At 37.4% G+C, this 21103-nt stretch overlaps 1 protein-coding gene across 4 annotated transcripts; it reads left to right on the top strand.

Moving 5' to 3' along the window:
- Positions 1-1839: 1839 nt before the first annotated feature.
- On the top strand, positions 1840-20777 carry LOC141623586 (urease). 4 transcript variants are annotated; one of them, XM_074439682.1, is made up of 20 exons: positions 1840-1928; positions 2187-2331; positions 2664-2737; positions 5483-5528; positions 6644-6749; positions 7396-7538; positions 8105-8215; positions 8631-8794; positions 8888-9266; positions 9347-9455; positions 10143-10282; positions 10471-10608; positions 10891-10982; positions 14912-15041; positions 15197-15355; positions 16493-16660; positions 16940-17074; positions 17881-17952; positions 20169-20400; positions 20516-20777. In XM_074439682.1, the coding sequence occupies exons 2-19, from the start codon at positions 2206-2208 to the stop codon at positions 20388-20390; spliced, it is 2514 nt and encodes an 837-aa protein (XP_074295783.1). In that variant the 5' UTR covers positions 1840-1928; positions 2187-2205; the 3' UTR covers positions 20391-20400; positions 20516-20777. The 4 variants fall into 4 exon arrangements, with proteins under 4 accessions (XP_074295783.1, XP_074295786.1, XP_074295784.1 ...); XM_074439685.1 differs by lacking the exon at positions 2664-2737 and having other exon boundaries at positions 1858-1928; XM_074439683.1 differs by lacking the exon at positions 1840-1928 and having other exon boundaries at positions 1954-2331.
- The last annotated feature ends 326 nt before the right edge of the window (positions 20778-21103 follow it).

The raw sequence follows: 21103 nt of genomic DNA on the forward strand, positions 1-21103 counted from the left end.
AATATTTCCTAAAATTGGGTTTAGTATTTTTGGCATATACTATAGGTATGATGAGTTATAAAATAGGCATAGTTTTTTAAATATAAATATTTATAAGATTCAATATTTTACATTCCCCACAAATTTATCTCCAGTCCTTTTATGATAATTTTTTTTTTTAAATTTTTTTTTACCAAAAAACATCATTGACATTTTAAGAAGTTGCGGCTAAATGTTATTAGTAAAAAATTACAAAATAACATCATTACTTTCTCGGTAAAAGAAAAATTTTCAATGAAAATATTCAATTCATGACTTCTTACGATTTTAATTTTAATTTTTCGAATTAAAATATGATGAAAAGAAACATGAAAAATAAATTGTCAATTTAAAATCTATAAATAATAATACTCTAAACAAAGTAAAAAACTATATATACCGTGCATATATTGCACGGGGTCTATACTAGTATAATATTATTTATATAATTATAAAATATGAGGTATTACAACTAATGACGGTAACAACGATCAAGTTAGTAACGATGTTCAAGAAATATGTTTACGTTTTAATTACGTTTCAAGTTTATGTTTACGTTTTAATTATGTTCAAGAGATATGTCAAAGAAGGGCGTAGACGGAGAAATTTTTCGTCTAGACCAAAATTTTTTTCGGCCGGACCTAGGTCCAGACCTGGGACCTGGGAGATTTTTTTTCCCCGGCCGAAATTTTTTTCGTCTGGATGAAAAAAAAATTTGGTCCAGGAATTTTTTTTTTTTAAAAAAAATCATCTTCCGACTTAGATTAATTTTGTGCGCGGTAATCGATAATCGCTAATCCGTTCTAAAAATAATGATTCTATTCTAAACCACCTGAATCTACTAACTAATTACAAATTTTAAAAAATTAAACTAGTTTAGATTACTTGCGTCGTCGATTCATTGAATTTGGTGGCGGAATTGAAGTGGTGGTGACGGAAATGTCGTACTTGAAAAAAATAAGTTAACATATGAGGGGTTTAGAGCGAGGGGTAGATTAGGAAAGTCATTACAAATTGTCGACGCTATTTAGTAATTTATCGACACCGTTTAACAGATGGATTAATTAAGGGGCTTGTCTTATACTAAGAGACCGTCTCATTGAACAATTTGTGATTGTCTATTCCTTCCCTTCTCAAGGTCTATGGCCCCATAGAGATGGAAGTGGGCCATGGTTCATGCCGGCCCACCATATCTAGAGAAGAAAATAACACGGCCCAACCATGAAGGTGGACTTTGTGTCGTGCAAGACAAATGACAATGGCGGTTCAGGCACGGCCCACGGCCCCTGCGCGTCGTGCCGTGCCGTGCTTGAGCGTGCCTTACCAATTCTTTCAATTTAACTCAATTTCTTTGTATTTTGAGCGTGCCTAAGCATGGTCTTTTTTCTCAAATTTCAGCCCAGACACGACTCATGTCCTCCCATGACGTGCCGTGTCATGCCAAGTTGTGCCAAATCCGTGTCGTGCTAAAATGGGCCGTGGGCGGTGCTGCGGCGTGCCAGCCCACGTGTCCACATCCATCTCTACAATTGGTCTCCCTTGTGACGAGTTACCATTTGTGGCGGATATTTTGTGAGATAAAATGGTAACAAAATGGGTTAGTGGAGAAAGGGGACCACATGAATAGTATTGCAGAGAGAGAAAAAGTGGATACTTTGTGAGGTAAAATGGTATCCGTCACTCAAGAGTGACGGATATGTGCCGTCACAAACAAGAATTTGTGCCATCTCTAAGGGCCGATGGGTAAGTGTTCTAGGCCCACAAAAAAAAAAAAAAAAAAAGAAGTATCCAAGTCAACGCGCGAGTATTATTATAGACTATATGCAGTATACACCCGTCACCCGGGAGGAAAACGTACCTGAAGTTGATTGAATATTTGAATCCCACAACCGACCTGCACACTTTAAAAGGTACTTTTCTTCTCTCTTATTTTTCCTGGATTCATCTCTTTTTTTTTCAATTTTCAATTCAATAATATATGCAGTATTGTATGTATATTGGTTTTTGGTTATCTTTTGCTTTTGATTTTAATGGTATCTTAATCTGCCAAACAAAATAATGGACTTGATTCTTAGAAAAATTGTGAAGTTTGATGATTAGATTAATTTTGTATTTATGGGTTTATGATCTCGACTTTATTTATCAACACTAAAGCTTGTTGTAATCAGATAGGAAAACAGTGGAAAAATGAAGTTGACTCCTAGAGAAGTTGAGAAATTAGCACTTCATAATGCTGGTTTTCTTGCGCAAAAGCGTCTTGCTACTGGACTAAGGCTTAATTATACTGAAGCTGTCGCACTCATTGCAACTCAGGTGCCAAACATTTATTTTCTTGTTTCACTCATCTTATCTCTAACTCGTTATACTTTGTTATTCCTTCAGAGCTTACTTGTTTTGTTCATGCCAATTTCCATGATTTAGTTGACAAAAAAGGTCAAACTTTCCGATATTAAGTAGTATGCCAATAAATAGCGGATAGGCGGTATGATGCAACCGCACCACTCATGATAGGTACAATATGCCCTCCCTACCACCCAATATTACCTTTTTCAATGGCATCCCTAGTCCGGTGATTGATGCAACTGCAATTTGCTCGCCACTCAACACCAGATGTTGATATCTTTTCAACTTTGGTGTTTCTCTAGATTTTGAATTTTGTCCGTGTTGGAAATAAGAGCGTGGCAGAACTCATGGACATTGGGAAGCAGCTTCTTGGGAGGTAGTTTGTTGATTTCTCTCGTTTTTGACATCATCTATTTCAATGGGTATCTTAGATAGAGTCATGCATGATTCATTCACATGAGCAAATGGTGACCTTTTTTCCTTGTCCATATATAATGGGTGATGCCACTGGTGTCTTCTCACTGCAAAATTGTGTATACAACAACAGCCGCAACATTTTACTCCGTGCTTCAAAGGCTCCCCTAAATTCCGATTTTATGTGGTCTGCAATGTTGGAGTTAAAGGGTGTGCACAGCGTTCGGATCTCAGTGTTCATGGAGAATATTTTTGACAATCAGAAATTTTTTGACATAATTTTTATTGAACATTCTACCAGGCCTCTTTTATGCTTTGCTTGTCTTAGCTGTTACATTTTCCTCAATAACTCCGCTTCCTTGACAAATCAGTGTATGTGTTTTCATTGAGTCAATGTTTAAATATGCTGCAGCTCCTACTATGTATTGAGAATATTATCTAAAGATATTCTAGTATATTCTTGTGATCATAATAGTTGACATATATATTGTATATTATATTAGGTTTATTTTGTTTCCTAATCTCAGGCCATGAATTACGGCAATTATATTGTATTAGGTTAGTTATTGCTTCTATGTAATTAGTATATAAGCCCATTCTTGTACACCTTGTAATCTATGCAATTCTAATGATATTCAAACCTTTATCATAATTCTCACATGGTATCAGAGCCTCGTGCTCTAGATAGAGGGTAACACCTCGGAGTAGATCCTTAGGCCAAAACCACATGCCCAAAACCGAATTTCGCTTGGCCTACACCTACACCCCTTTCCGCTGCCACCAACCCTAGAATTGCATCAAACCCATCATCTATATTTTGGCTACCACCCTTTTAGCCACCACTCCGAAAACTATGGCCAGTACCTTTTTTTTCACAACCGTTGAAAAAAAACTCACATTCACCATCTATTGTCACAAAACTAACAACCTCTTGGTACAAACCAACATCACAACCAAAAACCAAAAAAAAAAAACCCGTCTTGAGCTTTGCTTATTCAAACCCACACAATATTTTTTTTCCTACTTTAACGTAAAAACTAGCCCTACTCATGATTTTTTATCTTGGTAAATATCAAAGAAGGGATCCATCCCACACCAGAACCCTTAAACCAAACCCGTGATACACCAATATTATGGCCACAACCGTCATCAAAACCCGAATTTGGCTTATATCCAAAAGCCCGAATTCGTCATCAAAACCCAAATTTGGCTTATATCCAAAACCCCGAATTCGTCATCAAAACCAGAATTCGTTAGTTTTATGTCTAAAACCCCTTATCTCATATTCTTTATCATGGCAAAACCCATACAAACTCACCAAATTCTTACCTTCCCTACTTCTATGGAATTCCTCAACTTTTTTTTTCTTACTCGCTCTCAAATTTCTCTCACTATTTCTAAAAAAAAAAAAAAAAAAAATAAAAAAAAATTGTATTGTGTTCATTACAAAACCGTACCACACTCAAAACACCTTTGTAAAAAACAAAAAAAAAAATTAATTCTCAGCAAACCCGATTAATGGCCAATCAACTCATTAATAATACATACATCATCACACACGTTTAGCCCAAATACATAGCCAATTATCGTACCACCAATTAACCTTGTATTGTGTTCATTACAATCAACACCACCGCCACCACCTACAAGTGAACCACCCAATCCCACATCAGTCACCTTCGACAAAACAGAAGCAAGTGCTTCTTCCCTTGCTCTCCTGCGTCGGCAACCATACATACAAAAGCAACCACCCTCCACTTGCACAGCGTTGTTGCGACATTGAGATTGAACCACCACTGTCCTTTACAACCCAACTGCCTCGATGCGGCAACACCAATTCCCACCTCCTCTTTTGTCAAATCTGACAAACAAACAAACAAAAAAAAAAATGTCACACTCTTTCCCCGGCCTCTGCCAGTCCATATCTGATATCTCCCCGCACACTTCATCCTTGGCCCCGTTCGACGCACCATCTTTGTTATCCTCTGTTTCTCGTCACACATTCAACGAGCCCACTTCCTTGCCACTCATCTCTATACCAATCCACTTGAGCTCTCACTTCAACGTCTGGATGCAGCACCACCATCAGCTTGCGGACGCACTACAAACCCCTCTGCTTGGACTCGTTCTTTTTTACTTCTCTCCAAGATCGGCCTCTCTTACGACAGTCCGTCTTGCGGGGGCATATTGAGAATATTATCTAAAGATATTCTAGTATATTCTTGTGATCATAATAGTTGACATATATATTGTATATTATATTAGGTTTATTTTGTTTCCTAATCTCAGGCCATGAATTACGGCAATTATATTGTATTAGGTTAGTTATTGCTTCTATGTAATTAGTATATAAGCCCATTCTTGTACACCTTGTACACAGATTATTATTTTGCTCAAGTGAGTGGAAATATGAGATTGTTGTGGCCATTTGGCATCTACTGTCTAAGCTAAAAATGAATACTGTGAAAATTACCCTTTAACTTTCGCAAACTTAGGCCTACTGTCACCAGTTTCTTGATGCGCCTGTGTAGTGTGTAGCATTCCTTCAGGCATGCTGCAGTCTACTTGAATCTTGAACTCTTAGCAGTTGCGAGGGGGGCGTATGAGGATGTCGTGGCTTTCATTGCTACCTCTCTGACAGATAGCATTCCTCTTGCTTCCTTGTAAGATGCTAAACATTTGTTGTTTCTCTTTGTTGTATTGACAGGCGGCAGGTCCTTCCAGCAGTTTCTCACCTTTTGCATACGGTCCAGGTAGACTCTTACTCCGATTTTCTCTCCCCTTTTCTGTTCATTTATTTTTATTTGTTCTGCGGTGACATTGATAAATCATTTAGTAAGTCATAGAATTGATTGATCTGAGATTTTTGAGCTAATATGTACTACTTCCATCCCAAATATATTGTTTCCATTTGACCTTGGTAATCAACCAATGTCAATGTTGACCAATGATTTCTCCAAATTTAAGATGCAATGTGAAAATTATCTTGGTCTGTTTATCAAAAACCACTATTTTACAATATTTTTTTTCCAAAAACTTGCTTTTATATAGGGTTTTTTTTGTCAAAAACTACCTTATATTTAGGGGTATTTGTAAAAAAACTACCTTATATTATTTTTCTTGTTTTAGACTACCTTTGTTTTCTCATTTTTTGGTCAAAAACTATCTACGCTGAAAATATGGCGAGATTTGGTCGATTTAGTGACATTACCTATCTCACATGACTTTCTTAACATCAAACAACAATGATCAACTGCGTCCAAACCAAAATTTAACTTCAGATAAGCAAAATTAATAAATTTCACATTTCAATAATAACTACAAACATCTACTAAAGTTTAGCGTAAGTACTTTATGACTTCCCAAAATCGGGCCTTAGTAAGATTAAAACATAAAAGAGTCATGTGAGATATGTTAAAGCCGGAAAATAGACCAAATTTGTCTAGATTCTTAGCGTAGGTAGTTATTGACCAAAAATAAAGAAAACAAAGGTAGTTGAAAACAAAAAAAATAATATAAGGTAGTATTTTTACAAATACACCTAAATATAAGGTAGTTTTTGACAAAAAACTCTTTTATATATTGTGAGATAAAAACCGGTCAAAGTCGACCTTGTATCAATGGTTGTGAGTTGTGACTGTGAGTCTTCTTGGAACAACGTGCGTGACTATGAGTCCTCGTACTGCAAGGCTGACATCCTTGTATTGGATACCATGAAATACTTAAAGCTCTGAATTTCTGGTTTCATCTGAACGGTAAAGATGTTCAAGTTAAGCATATCGTTAAAGATAATGAAATACTAGTGTTACTACTATTCTACTTGGAATTCATTGCCAGAAATCACAATTCATTTTGTTCTCATATATAGGTTGAAGGGACTTTTATGGATGGGACGAAGCTGATCACAGTCCATGATCCTATTGCTTGTGAAAATGGAAATTTGGTACTAGCTCTTGAAGGTTCCTTTCTTCCAGGTAATGATCGCTTCATGTCTATAAATTTTGATTTGTGTTGGAAAGAGTCTAACAGTTATGATGGAATGAAGCAAAATGGATCACTAAAGTGTGTGTGCCTCTTTTTAAGTTTTTATTTTGAATTAACAGCCATTGTGTGTAGTTCACGTCTCACGACACAAATTTCATTCTGGTTCTTTTGGAAACAGAAACAATCTCACTCTTATATGTTTCCTTTTACTTTATTTGTTTATTTTTCAAATCCTTTTATTTTCAGTCTCTTCTTTGTTATAATTCTCAAATCCCAAGGTTTCGTTTTACTTTTTGTCTCTCAACTTTTTTGCAGTTATTTCTCTTAAGTCTTATCTAGGTATCTTCTTGACTCACATTCAAAAGATTCTCCTCATTTTTTTCATAGCGCGTCCCTTTCTTTACTTCACACTTATTTCTTCGCCTATCGTGCTTCTTGCAACTGTCAGTTTTCCTTTTTCTCAAGCTTTTTATTATTTTACCACCTCACATTGATGGTTTCTACGCCAATTCATTTTCGCCGGCTTGGGGGTTAGGCTTTGTTATTATTGTTGTTGCTATCTCATCACCTGCTTAATGAACTCTTATTTGCTCTTCAGCATTTCAGCAATTCAGCCTAAGAACTTTGCTTTTGCAGTTCCTTCAGTGGACAGATTTCCAGAGATAGAAGATTATAATATCCCAGGTGAATTTAGACTTGGGGATAGCCATATTTCTCTCAATTGTGGAAGAAGAGCAGTAATTCTTGATGTTGTCAACAATGGAGATCGGCCTGTTCAGGTGAATCTTAGCTTCTTAGCTGCATTGCACTTGAGCATTTGTTTCATATAAACAATTTGATGAGATTTCACTTGAATATGTTTCCATGTGTCCTGAGTTTGTGTACGGACTCTTTTTCGTTTTTGAAGAATTGGGGTTTCTGCACTTTAGGTCAGTGCTGTTTACTTCTATTGATTCTGATGTCAGCAAGAGAATGCTATCATGATCTAGCTGGCGGCTGGTATTTCCTTCTTGCCATCCAAGTTACTCCCAAAAAACTCGCACCTTGATTTAGCTGGCGGCTGGTAAAAGTTTCTTGGGGGTCATGAAATGGATAATTTTCTTTTGATGTACCTAATAAATGTGAATACCTCCCTTCTCTTGAATAGTCGAACCCTATTCCAGATGCATAATTCTATTTTCTTGACTATCATTCCTCGGACAAACTAATCGATCTTACTTTCACCGTTTCTCGTAATTTTTTTTCATTATAGGAGTAATGTCAACTCTGCAGCTCTTTTAATGTTTAAATGTCATTTGGCATCTCCCTTAGCTATATACTTAAACAGACTTCATCTTGACTTCAGGTTGGCAGTCACTATCATTTCATTGAAACCAATCCTTCCTTGACATTTGATAGAAGAAAAGCGTATGGGATGCGTTTGAATATACCTGCCGGAACAGCAACTCGTTTTGAGGTTGGATTCTGTTTATTTTTGTTCTTACAGTAACCATACTCTCTTTCTGAAATTTAGTTGCTGTTTTTTAAACTCTCGTACGTCCACTCTGCTCTAGAGCACATGACTGCTAATGTTCAAATGTATTGAATTCTGGCGTTCTTAAGTAATAAAAGTATGCTTGTGACTCGAGCATGCTAATTTAGCTATTTACAATGATGACTACTATTCAGTATTCAGCCAGCTTCAGCTTAAAAGTTTCCAGATTGTTACTTTAGTGAATGTTCTTTTAATTTATGCATGTCTAAACTCCAATTTTCCGACATAGCACGACACTTCAACTCTTCATTTTTGTCCACATACTGGAAAGTGGAGACTTTCACAAAATATCTGTGTAAGCTCGTTGATGTTCTAATAATTCTGTCTTTCTTGCTAGCCAGGGGATCGTAAAAGTGTCACACTTGTAAGTATTGGAGGTAGAAGATGCATTAGAGGGGGAAGCAACATTGCTGATGGCCCTGTTGATGATGCCAATATTGAAGCTATCATGGAAACTATACGGACTAGAGTATTTGGGCATTCAGAAGAACGAAATGCTAGGTCAATAATTTCCGCATGGTCCTAACTTGTTTTTACATTTTAAGGCACTTGACCGAAAAAAGAATAAACTGTTGCCAATAACTGATTGTACAGTGAAGGAGTCACTGGAGAAGATTCAAGTTTCACTAGAAAAATGTCTCGAGAGGATTATGCTAACATGTATGGCCCCACAACTGGTGATAGAATCCGTCTTGGTGATACCGATTTGTTTGCGGAAATTGAAAGGGACTTTTCTGTTTATGGCGATGAATGTGTCTTTGGAGGTGGAAAAGTTCTAAGGGATGGAATGGGCCAGGCAGCTGGATATCCGCCAAATGTTTGTCTGGACACTGTTATCACTAATGCTGTAATAATTGATTATATCGGAATCTTTAAGGCAGATATTGGCATCAAGGGAGGTCATATTATTGCCCTGGGAAAAGCGGGTAATCCTGATACAATGGACGGTGTTTCGGCTAACATGATTGTTGGGGTAATGGTTACAGCTTTTGATCATTACTTAGATTGACTGGCAGTTACTAAATGCATTTGACACAGTGTCATATATATTAGGTCAACACTGAGGTGATTGCTGGAGAAGGAATGATTGTTACTGCTGGGGCTATAGACTGCCACGTGCACTTCATATGTCCTCAGTTAGTTTATGAAGCTATATCGAGTGGTGAGATTCTGGCATTTATGATTTAATTTAACCATTAATTGGACATTGTATGAATGAAGATTGTGGCTTTAATGCGACACAATTTAATAAGATTGATGCTTACTGAGCTGGATAAGTGGTGACAGCTCAGAGTTATCAACAGCTTCAATCAAACTTTTTGGAGTGTATTGTCTGAATGTTCTAGACTCCTGTATGAATTGTTCAACTAGCCAATGTTTTGGGTTCATTTGTTTCACCTTGCACATTTCAACATCCGAGCTGAGACAATTCCCTTTTAGTCAAAGTGTTCGTTGCAGTCGTTTTTCTTCGTTACATTTCCACCAGAATCTATGTTGTTATATCTCAGTCGATTGATGCAATTTTCAATGTAATTTCAATTTGGGTCATCCGGAAATACTAAAATAGTCTGTTTGTACTATTTCCATTACAAGGCTAAAGCTCTGATGACTCTCATCTGATTACCGCACCTTAGGCGGGAAGGTCAAGATTGAGAACCTTTGAAGTTTTGGGGTTATGTTGCTGATGTTGTATTTCTCTATTTAAACCCATACGATGGCTTCCATGTCCTGTATGAACTATGACTTCAGCAAGGGTTCTCAAAATAAATTATTTGATGGCACAGTATTTTCGTCTGGCTATGAGTTTGTCTTTTTCCACTTTCCTCTTAATCTAGTGTTGGGTATGTAGGTATTACAACTATGGTAGGAGGTGGGACTGGACCTGCTGATGGAACACGTGCTACTACGTGCACGCCTGCACCATCGCACATGAAACTAATGCTCCAATCTACCGATGATTTTCCTTTGAACTTTGGTTTCACTGGAAAGGTATGCTTATCCTTATAGGATCTCTTATGCCCTAGGTTATTTCGACTGCCTTAATTACTATCTTATCATACATCATTAGATCATTCTTTCAAATAATTGTTCTGTGTCGCTGATATTTTTTGCATGGACGTAATTTCACATCAAGCTCTATTCTTGTGAATCTAATACTGGGGAAATGCTTGGAATAGGAAAATAGCTCTAAGCCTGAAGGACTGCATGAAATAATAGCAGCTGGAGCAATGGGACTGAAATTGCATGAGGATTGGGGTACCACTCCAGCTGCGATCGATTGCTGTCTTAGTGTTGCCGAAGAACACGACATTCAGGTATTGCCAATTTGCCAATTGCCATCAATGATAATGTTCTTGTTGACTATTCTCAAACTTTTAAGTCAATCTCAATCGTGCACCTAACAGTTTTTTAGCTACTTGAATTCGTATTTTTATCAGGGACTAAGTTAATCTTCGTCGTTATATAATAGAAAGTTTATGAGAATACCTTGACATGTCACATGAGGCTTGATGTTTATTCCAACCCCAATTTACGATGCTTGTATTGCTGTAGCTCAATATTCAGATTTATGAAATTCTCTCCCGACTTGATGGCAGGTCAATATCCACACTGATACTTTGAATGAATCTGGATTTGTTGAACAAACGATAGCTGCATTTAAAGGAAGGACAATACATACTTACCACAGGTGTGAGTCACATTTCAATTTATCTTCAGTATCTGAGTTTCCCATGTTTTAGGGCAAAGATACGTAGAATAGCGCAATCACTATGGTGCTCAACTGTTTATTTGCAAACCTCAGTATCTAGGGCTATACGTAACATAGGCCTAGTGAAACATTTGAGACCTGGGTTTCCAGTTGGCAATGTGATAAAATATTTAGTCAATGCATGTAGCATTCTGACATATTTGTCAAAGGGCCTATAAGATTATATTGATTTGGTTAATCGTGATGTAGTGAGCAGCTGTGTTACTCAGACACGCTGACACGTGTCGGTGTCCAACACGTGTCGGCGTGTCGGACACGGCTATTTGGGGTGAATTTTCCTGTTTTGTGGTCTAAATTGAAGTGTCGAAGTGTCGTGTCGTGTGGGACACCGACACGTGTCTGACACTCGACACGGCAGTTGAGTGAAGTATCGGAGTAACATAGGTGAGCAGTAGTATATTCTTGTGAGGAACAAAAGCAAAAAATGGGATGACTTATGCCTTATTTTTGTGTATTCGAAGACCACTGATGTCCAACCTTGTTTTGGAGCAGTATCTCTAGCCTTTGCCATGGTGTTCTTAGTCAACGTAATGGTACTAAATGACCCTTTGGGCTTCTGTATTCTGCGAGATCCAAACCCGATCCACTTACTTATAGGATCACTGATCCATATCCATATCCAAAACTTTAAAATCCATACCCGATCCAATATATTTTTTCCAAAACCATACCCAATCCACAATATACTCCAAAATCTGATTTCGAAACTTAATTTGACTGTAGAAAATATGGGTGTTGCTCTGTACATGGTTTTCTCAATCTTTTACCCATCTTATTTTTTTTATGTTTACATGTTTTCCCCTCCTCCCATCCCCTTCCCCTTAACTTTTCAACCCCCACCTTTGCCGCCCTTCCTCACCGGCAAACCCCTCCCCTGCCCCCTCCCCCACCGAGAGTTATGAATTAAATTGTCGTTGGTGTCAATACTCAATGACTGAAAGCCCTAACGAGCGTAATGCCGACGATATTGCTGAAGATTTTGAGGAAGCTGCTGATCTCGTAATTCACCTCTGAATCGTCACCTTACCTTGATTGGTAATTCAATTAGGGTTTTGATTTCGTCATCTTTTGTAGAATTAGTTGCTTTCAATTTGTCTTTGAAACAGTTTGTTTCAATCGGGACTACGAGAAGTAATTATGAAGTAAAATAGGTTTTATAGATAAATATGTTTAATCGGTGATCTTGTTATCTAAGTTTTGGTTTCAAAGCGATGGTGTTCTACTTGGTATTTGCTTTACATCTTCCAAAATATTCCTGATAAGAAAGTGCTTAATTGCAAAACATATAACTTGTTTGATATGAAATTTAAAATTCATAATTGAAGAATTGGGAATAGTTTGATTATATTCCGAGCGAAAGAGAAAAGGAGAGAATTTTATTTTCACTTTTGATTATAACAGGCTCCAAATGTTTGATTATATTTGGGTAATTTTGAGAGAAAAAACACAACTTGAGTGAAATTTTACATGATTTGAGTAAAACATGTACATGAAAGACCAATTATGTAAAAATTCATCTTATATGGCAGAAATTGAAATTTCAAGTTCAGTAAAGGCTAAATTTTCGAAACATGTTGATTAGATTGGGTTCGGGTGTGATTGCATTGGTAATGGATTTCTTTCATATGGGTTTTAAAATAGTGGATCGGGTATGGGTTTTTAAAAGTTCGCGTTGGATCAGTTTTTTTTCCTTCGGTTCAGTTTCGACCTTAATTATCATTCCTATGTGGACCTATTACTTATGTGGTTTTCTCTCTCATTTGTCACTTATTATGATAATGTGCTATTTTTTTATTTGATTGTCTAAAAGCTACTTATGATATAATTTAAGTTTTACTGTACATAGGACCAAGAAACAGACGTTTCTTTGGTTCTGATGTAATCTGATACTCATTTATAACTCCAATCAAACCATAGCACAATGTAAATTTCTTTTGGTGTCGTTTGTGTGGCTACCTCGCTCCACATCCGGGAAACGCTCTGTTTTGGACAGAGAAGTAAGTCTGCATACTTCCAGACTCATGGCCTAGGTTAGAGCATCTTTACAGTTTTTAGAGACACCAGGTGATATTGTTAACAGTTATCAGGAGCCATCGGTTTGGAAATGTCTATCTTGGCTCTTTCCACGATGGTCAAAGAAAGCCTTAATATAGAAGTGCTTGCCCTAGTATTCTCATCGTGTAGAATAACAATTCGGGAAATTCTTTGTTACTTTCTTTTGGCAATGAGAATTAAACACTCCGCAACGATTTGTGAGTTATCTATGGGTTGCTGTTAATGACAAACTTCATCCTTGACAGCTCTCAATCGACAGTAGACAGTAGCTTCTGTTGTGTAGTGTACCATTGCTTGTGAGATCATTAATGGCAATTTTTGTTTCGAAGGAACTCGTAGCATTTACCTGTCTTCAGGTGCGTAGTGTCACGGTCCGCTACTTTTGCCGGACCGTGGCGCGCACCTTTGCCCGTCTCAAGGCAAGATGCAAGCGACAAGGATCTTCGTACTAGTGAGGGATCGCCCACTAGCACGATACTCGGGTCTCGGGGTGTGAGTCGGGATCCTAGTGTCGATCCCACAAACACGGCTTGTTAGTAAAGTGAAGGCTAAGAGTCGTTCACAACAAAGCAACAACAAGCAATACGAAGGCACAAGGTAGGAAGTAGATTTTCATTCACTAGTACTCCCTAAAGAGGGAAATATGATAGTTACATCCTGGTAGCAGGAAACATTGATTTTACAAGTTTAGTTCAGAATAGCGATATACCTATTTATGGAAACCTATTCTAAAACTACTAAGAAAATACTTACTACAAATGTACAAAGGAAATGAAATTACATAAGCATAAATAAATCTAAGGGTTCAAGTGTGCAGATCGTCACACGTAGCGAGTAAATTCCTAGACAGGCACCCCTGAGTTTTTGGGTATTCCAGATTGTACCCCTGCCTTTTTTATATTCCGCAGTCTAACCCTTGCACTTTATACTTGGTTTCTGTGATGACCTTCTTCAACTCTCCGTTAAAACGCTACCTTTCCAACAACCTTCATGTAACCTCAAATCTCACTCATTAACATCATATCATCTTCTTTTATGAGAATCATAACAAACCTCCTTTAACCAACCACAAATTACATATAATACCTCTTCCATGAAGCATGAAATAGTAATGACGGTTTTATGGATTGTTGGGAAGGTTAATTGATCGTTTGTACATGGGTGGGTTAAGGGGTAATTGGTTAGCTGAATGATTGGATTAATCAATCAATTAACGAAGACAACCAATAAGGTCATGATATAGACTATAAATCTATAATATAGAGTTAAGGAGGTACAACATAGAATTTCAAAGATTCACAGGTATAAGTTATGCTACTCAGACTCGTCTACTCGTATCCGACAATATACGTATCGGAGTATCTTATACGGCTATTTTGTGCGAAATTTTCAATATTTTGGTCTAAAATGAAGTATCAAAGTGTCATATCGTATCCGACGAAATTCGTATCGGATACGGAATACGGCAACTAAGTGAAGTATCGGAGTGACATAGGGTACAAGTATAACTTAGAAAATCCAAAAACTCAGGGGTATGACGTAGAGGATCGCCAACTATTTTGTATTGTGATAAAATGTTATCGAAGTCAAAGTCAATGTATTTGGCCAACAAATCAAATGGATATAAATTGGGGATGGAAGGAATACCTGAATAATCTCCAGGCTTCTGTCAGGCCAATTTTCTTGGCTTCCTCCTTTTAGATATTGAACCCTGTTTGGCCGTGAACTACCTTATCTGTGAACTTATCTTCTCATACTCCATTTAGTTAATAGCTGTGGTATTTTCTGAGCAGTGAAGGTGCAGGCGGTGGTCATGCCCCTGATATAATAAAAGTCTGTGGTGTTAGAAATGTTTTGCCATCGTCAACAAACCCGACAAAACCTTTCACTTCAAATACAGTGGATGAGCACCTTGACATGTTGGTGTGTACCCTCTTTCTCTCTGTCTCCCCCACTCCCCACCCCTCTTTCCTTATTATGTATTGTGTGTTTGTTGGTGACACCATAATAAATATAAGGGAGTTTATTTATGGGCTGAGGGATTACCTACTCTGACTCTTTCCGCTATTTATATGCAGATGGTCTGCCACCACCTTGACAAGAACATTAAAGAAGATGTGCAGTTTGCTGAATCACGAATACGTGCAGAAACAATAGCTGCAGAAGATATAATGCATGACATTGGAGCCATTAGTATCATATCTTCCGACTCTCAGGCCATGGGTCGCATTGGAGAGGTCCGTCAAGTTGTTAACCTTACCACTTACATGTTTTTATCAATTATCAGTGTGCTCTGTGCAGTTTGCAATTATGGATATTTTTCTGGTCAATTATCAATGTGATGTGTGCAGTGTGCCGTGTGCATTGTGCAATTATGGTTATTTTTCTTGTTTGCTGATGATGTCAAGGATATCGGTTGTATAACTTTTTACAATTGAATTTTAGGGCTAACCCTTTGACATGAACCACGAGTTTTAGTTTAGGCTGCATCGACTCGGCTGCAATGGTTTGGTCACAGGCACACGGCTATTTGATGAAAAAGTTCATCTTTTGGACTGAAGTAAAGTGTTGGCGCGTCCAAGGGCAGACACGCCTTATAGAACCAGGGGTCCTGGGATACCAGAAAGCTGTTATTTTGGATAACATTTTTAAAATATATTCTCTCCATCCCGATCAGTTCTTTACTTCTTTATGTTTGCTTTTGGCACAAAGGCCAAGGATATGAGAGAGACGTGCTTTAAAAAAAATACAAAAGTGAAAAAGCAACTTGCACGTGGGAAGTGGAAACGTACATAAATGACTAACACACCCAAATAACGAAAACATAAAGAATTGATCAAGACGGAGGGATTTATTTTTTCAAAAATATTCCAGAACCTGGAAACTAATTTGTCCGCGCCTGCCACTGGATGTGTCATATCGTGTCGGAAGGCCAAAGTGTGGGTCGTGGCAAGAGTCAGGTGTCGAAGACTGTAATTAACATAGAACTACTATGAGTCCAGCAATGTGGGCACTGGACATCACAGCCAAGCTATAAAACCTTGTCTGTCTCAAACGAGTCTGTTAAATGGGCCCCGCAAGCTTCCACGCCTTGTATTTCTACAGAAATAGGACTATATGTGTAGAACCTCATTATTGACGGTGGCATTTTAACCGTTATGTTCATGACCGATCTACTTGATCAGAATGTCTGATCCCATCTGTCACAGCTATGCACTTCCAACTCTCTAATTTATTCAAAGAAGCAAACGGGAAACCGAGCAACGCACTAGCTAGCTAATTGGGTTCACTAGCTAGTTATTCAGGCTGTGACACCATGTACTCAAGACCTCAAGCACTCTGTCTTTTTCTCTCATGAAAAATGTTATGTGCAGGTTATAACAAGAACTTGGCAAACCGCACACAAGATGAAGATTCAGAGAGAGAAGCTACCGCCTGGTGACACTGAGAACGACAACTTAAGAATCAGACGTTATGTAGCAAAATACACCATAAATCCTGCAATAGCTAATGGTTTTTCCAAGTATGTTGGATCTATTGAGGTATGTCTTCTTTTGAAATTATGTTGCAATTTTTATTTGAGTTCATCTCTGTGTATATTACCCGTTATGCAGTCCTTATCTCAATTGTCCTCCGGAAGAGAGGCCACTTACTAATCCTGAAAATTCCAGTCGATTCTTATTTTGTTTATTTGAGATCCACTGCTCTCTATGTTCTTTTTATCTGTATGGTCATGGGTCACCTTTATGTATTTATTGCTTTGAAAGATGTTCAAACAGTCTTTTTAATTATTTTTCTCCCATTTGATTCTTTATGTGCAGGTTGGAAAATTGGCTGATCTTGTTTTGTGGAACCCTGCTTTCTTCGGAGCAAAACCAGAACTGGTCATCAAAGGGGGCGAAATTGCTTGGGCAAACATGGGTGACCCTAATGCTAGCATACCCACACCCGAGCCGGTGATGCATATTTTTTTTCCCTTCTGCATTTGTGCTTTCTGGTTTTATCTCTTCTGGTTGCCAATAGATCGAGCACCCAAATTGGCCAAAAGACCTCTATTATGAGTGGTTACATCTCTACCAAGTTTCCATGTATATTGCTAAATTACAAACTAATAGCTTGAAAATTGAAACAACAATATACACTCTTTGTACAATTTTGATGAAACAAAAACTTATACGGTTTTACATGTTAGACTAACCACCAAGCTCCAACCCATTTACCCAGTGACGGAGATATGAGTATGGATTCAGGGCCCGAGACATCGGAAAACGATTTTTTGTGTGTGTATTTAGTCCAATTTTTAGGTCAAAATAAATAAAATTTATACTTTTTATGTAACAATAGCCTTTATATTTTCATCGGGACCCCTTAAATTTTTTTTTGGATCCGCCACTGAATCTATTTTACCCTATAATTAAATGAGGAATATAAAAGGATTTGGGTTGGTTGGCTCAAATATTTGATTATATAGAAACAGAATCAATTGTAGGGCGCAAATTCTAGCGTGCGACGAAAAAAATGTGACCACTTTTGGGTAAATAGTGACCACTTTTTTAAGTCATAAAAGTGGTCACTATTTACCCAAAAGTAGTCACTATTTACCCAAAAGTGGTCACATTTTGCCAATTTACACGGAAAAGACCGTCGTGCACTAGAATCACTGATTGTTGGGAGCTCACTTCACTGGTTTTTGCATTTTCTAAGCAGGTTTATGAGGTTTTAGTAGGGCATCCTGTTCTCATCTATAATAGATTTGTTCCAGGTGATGATGAGGCCAATGTTTGGAGCATTTGGGAAAGCTGGAAGTGCCAACTCCATTGCTTTTGTCAGTAAGGTGTGCATAATTTTTGTATGCAGTACCCCTTTTCTATTTGACTATTATGTGTGCATGCATTTATATACTTTTACTCATCAAATATGTCAAAGATAGATTGAAAATTTAATTGGACCTAGAAGTCATCTCTGTTTTAGTTAGTGGTTAATTAGTTTCCTATTAATGTGAGCACTGTTTTAGTGGGTCAAAATCATGTTACCATGCTTAGTGCTAATGTGTTAGTTGTGGAAATTGTGGCTTCCTAGACTTCAGTTGAAGTAGTAGTTTGTTAGCCTATTCATAGGTTGAGATATCATTAATACTATTTGAGCAAGTTTATGATTATAAAACTTCTCCCTTTTCTCTCCAATTATATTCCCCTTAGAAATTCTACATGTATCCAGTGGCTAGCGAACTGAATTAAAAAAAAAATTGTTGACTTGGCGATACGGATGGCAATGGATAGGATCTTGATAGGATCCAGATCCAGATCCAAATCCTTATGTCCTACCAGGTCTGAAATACTCAGATCCATATCCATATTCGCAGAATATGGACTGGATCTAGATCTATCCCGTATCCATTTTATCGTAAAAAATCATCATTTTTCAAATATTAAAATATTACTTTTTGGGTTATACTACAATTTACGATACTATTTTTTATATGAAACTACAAATGTTAAAAATAAAGTTGCGAAGATATCAAAATAAAGTTTCATAAAATACAGTAGCGATAACAAATAAATTTTTGCAATTGAAAAATGTTAATGAGAAAGAAATCATAGCTTAGTATATGAAAAAACTTTAAGAAAAGAATATAATTTTACTATTTCTTTAACTCATTTTTAAAATTTTTATTTTAAAATAGAATAAAAATGGATCTAGGGTAGGATCTGGATCTCGACCATATGGATCCATATCCGGATCCCTTTTTATGCATATGGATCCGATCCATATCCCTATCCACTGGATCCAAAATATTGAGATCCAGACCCGACCCGTTCAGGATTTGGACAGGATCCGGGATCCATTGTCATCCCTACGTGGCGATCACCAACAAGTGGATTAAGTGAAATATGGGACTTTGGGTTATCCTAGAATAATTTAGTGCATAACTTGTTGCATTTCTTTTTACTATGGTTCTATCCAAGATGGAAGATCCTTTGAATTTGAAACTTTTATGAACTTTTGACAGTGTGTAATTATTGCACTATTGCATTGCTCTCGTTAATTATTTATTTAGTAAATGTCCTTGATCTTTGACGTCAATTTTTAGTAGTCTAAGTAGTCAACATGTATTAAATAGCGATATTGGTCACGATCGTACTAACGGTGCAATTCTGGGCTGCATACTAAAATTTGATGGTTTGTCCAATGTCAAGGTTTATATTCGCTAATAAAACCAAACCCTCACCTCGCTGGCAATGCACCTCCTTAACCGAGCTCATCGCCAATTTCATTTTAATTGAGATTTTTTTGTTTATTGGCCTTCTCTTCTTGATTGCATGTGGCATCTGCCGACATGCATGTGACGATCCATGGAATTTTTCACAATTTATGGTGGTGGATTGCGTTTGTGGTGACGGTATGGTGGGGCGTGATCAGTTTTCTATAAAAGTTCCTTAGATCGTGGTGTTGTGTGTCCATCTCTTATTGAGGGTAATTTGTAACCATCTTTGTCGGATTTGACGTGTGATTGCTCATTACAATTAGGTAATTACAAATCCTAGTGAAACTGGAGACGATGTTTGTTGAATGGGTTAATTTGATGGTGGTGAGAACTGCTTTCTCTTTGATTGTTTACGGTTTGGTCTTCAAGCTCCTCGCTCCTGTAGTATGATTGTGTCTCGTTCTTCTCTTCCTAAGACTCATGATGTAAAAGGAGTTATGTCTGGTTTCCTCTAGTAAGTGTCGCTCTGGTAGAGCAGAATAGAAAGAATATGGAAAGGCAAAGTGCGGAAGAAGAAGAGGAAAGAGGAGGAAAAGAAGAGAAGTCTATTGTGGAAATGGCGAGATGAGCGAATAAGAAAACGATGATGATGAAGTACAAGTTGAAAGAAGATGCCAGGAAAAGGGATGGTTTAGTATCCCCGACGTTTGTCCGTGCACTCCGTCTAGTAAAACACGTTTACCCCTCTCTCTTTATGTGTTAATAGTTTACTACTATGAAAAATGTATGATTTCCTTTTATTTTTGCCCAAAAAATGTGTCCTTTTAACTTTCTTTCTTCAACAGGCTGCTCTGGAGAAGGGAATAAAGGAACAGTATGGACTTAACAAGAGAGTAGAGGCTGTAAGTGGTGTGAGGAATGTAACAAAAGATGATATGAAACTTAACAATGCCCTCCCGACGATCACAGTCGACCCTGAACATTACACAGTAACGGCAGATGGTGAGGTTCTCACATGTGCTCCTGCTTCGACTGTTCCACTATCGCGGAACTACTTCCTGTTTTAGATATTAACTGGTAAGTAACTCTTTCAGTAGAATTTGAAAAGACTGATGCAATTTTATGATAAGAGAATTCCGCCTTCTGCAGAGCCTGAAAGTTTTCGTTCTTCCTGTCTTCCCTCTATTTCCAGGGTTAAGAAGCTGTAAAATTGCAAGAAATCTTGCAGGATTGACCAGTTGATGAAAGAACAAGGAATTCATAAACAACCAGGATTTGCACGCCTTGTTTTGGTTCTATTTTTCTTTCGTCTTTATCCCATTTTCTTAAGTGACCGACGGTGAAATTTGTAAAGCCATGTAATTACCAATGTGTGATAAATGATGTCCCTAGGGGCTAGGATTGATAGTGATTTTGGGAATGTCATGTTTTCATTAAAATTTAAATTCTGTGAATTAGTTTACTTTTTTTTTTTTTTTTTTTTTTTTTTATAATACCAAATTTGTTTTTTCGGTGAATACATGGTACGTATTGTGCAATGCTTAATCTCTTGTTTGATTGCATTGCTTGTGAGCTAGGAGTATGGGTTGTGTGTCCCGTCCCGTCCCGTGCCTCTTATGATTGTATTATATGAAATCCACTTTTTTTCATTTCATGTACCGTGCGTGACTCATGGCGTTAAATCACAAATTATTATTTAGGACATGCATATCGGTCTTAAAACGTAAATAAAGACAAGGGTAGACATCGTACTGCCGCTTCTTTGTAGAATGTAGAGATT

The sequence above is a fragment of the Silene latifolia genome, chromosome X (assembly GCF_048544455.1).
Source record: "Silene latifolia isolate original U9 population chromosome X, ASM4854445v1, whole genome shotgun sequence".
Lineage (NCBI taxonomy): Eukaryota > Viridiplantae > Streptophyta > Magnoliopsida > Caryophyllales > Caryophyllaceae > Silene > Silene latifolia.

Bases quoted from the DNA above. Each gene is read 5' to 3' on its own strand.
- LOC141623586 (XM_074439682.1), top strand. From the start codon at position 2,206: ATGAAGTTGACTCCTAGAGAAGTTGAGAAATTAGCACTTCATAATGCT. The intron at 16,661-16,939 runs GTATGTCTTCTT...CTTTATGTGCAG, and splicing joins AGTATGTTGGATCTATTGAG to GTTGGAAAATTGGCTGATCT. The intron at 17,075-17,880 runs GTGATGCATATT...GATTTGTTCCAG, and splicing joins GCATACCCACACCCGAGCCG to GTGATGATGAGGCCAATGTT.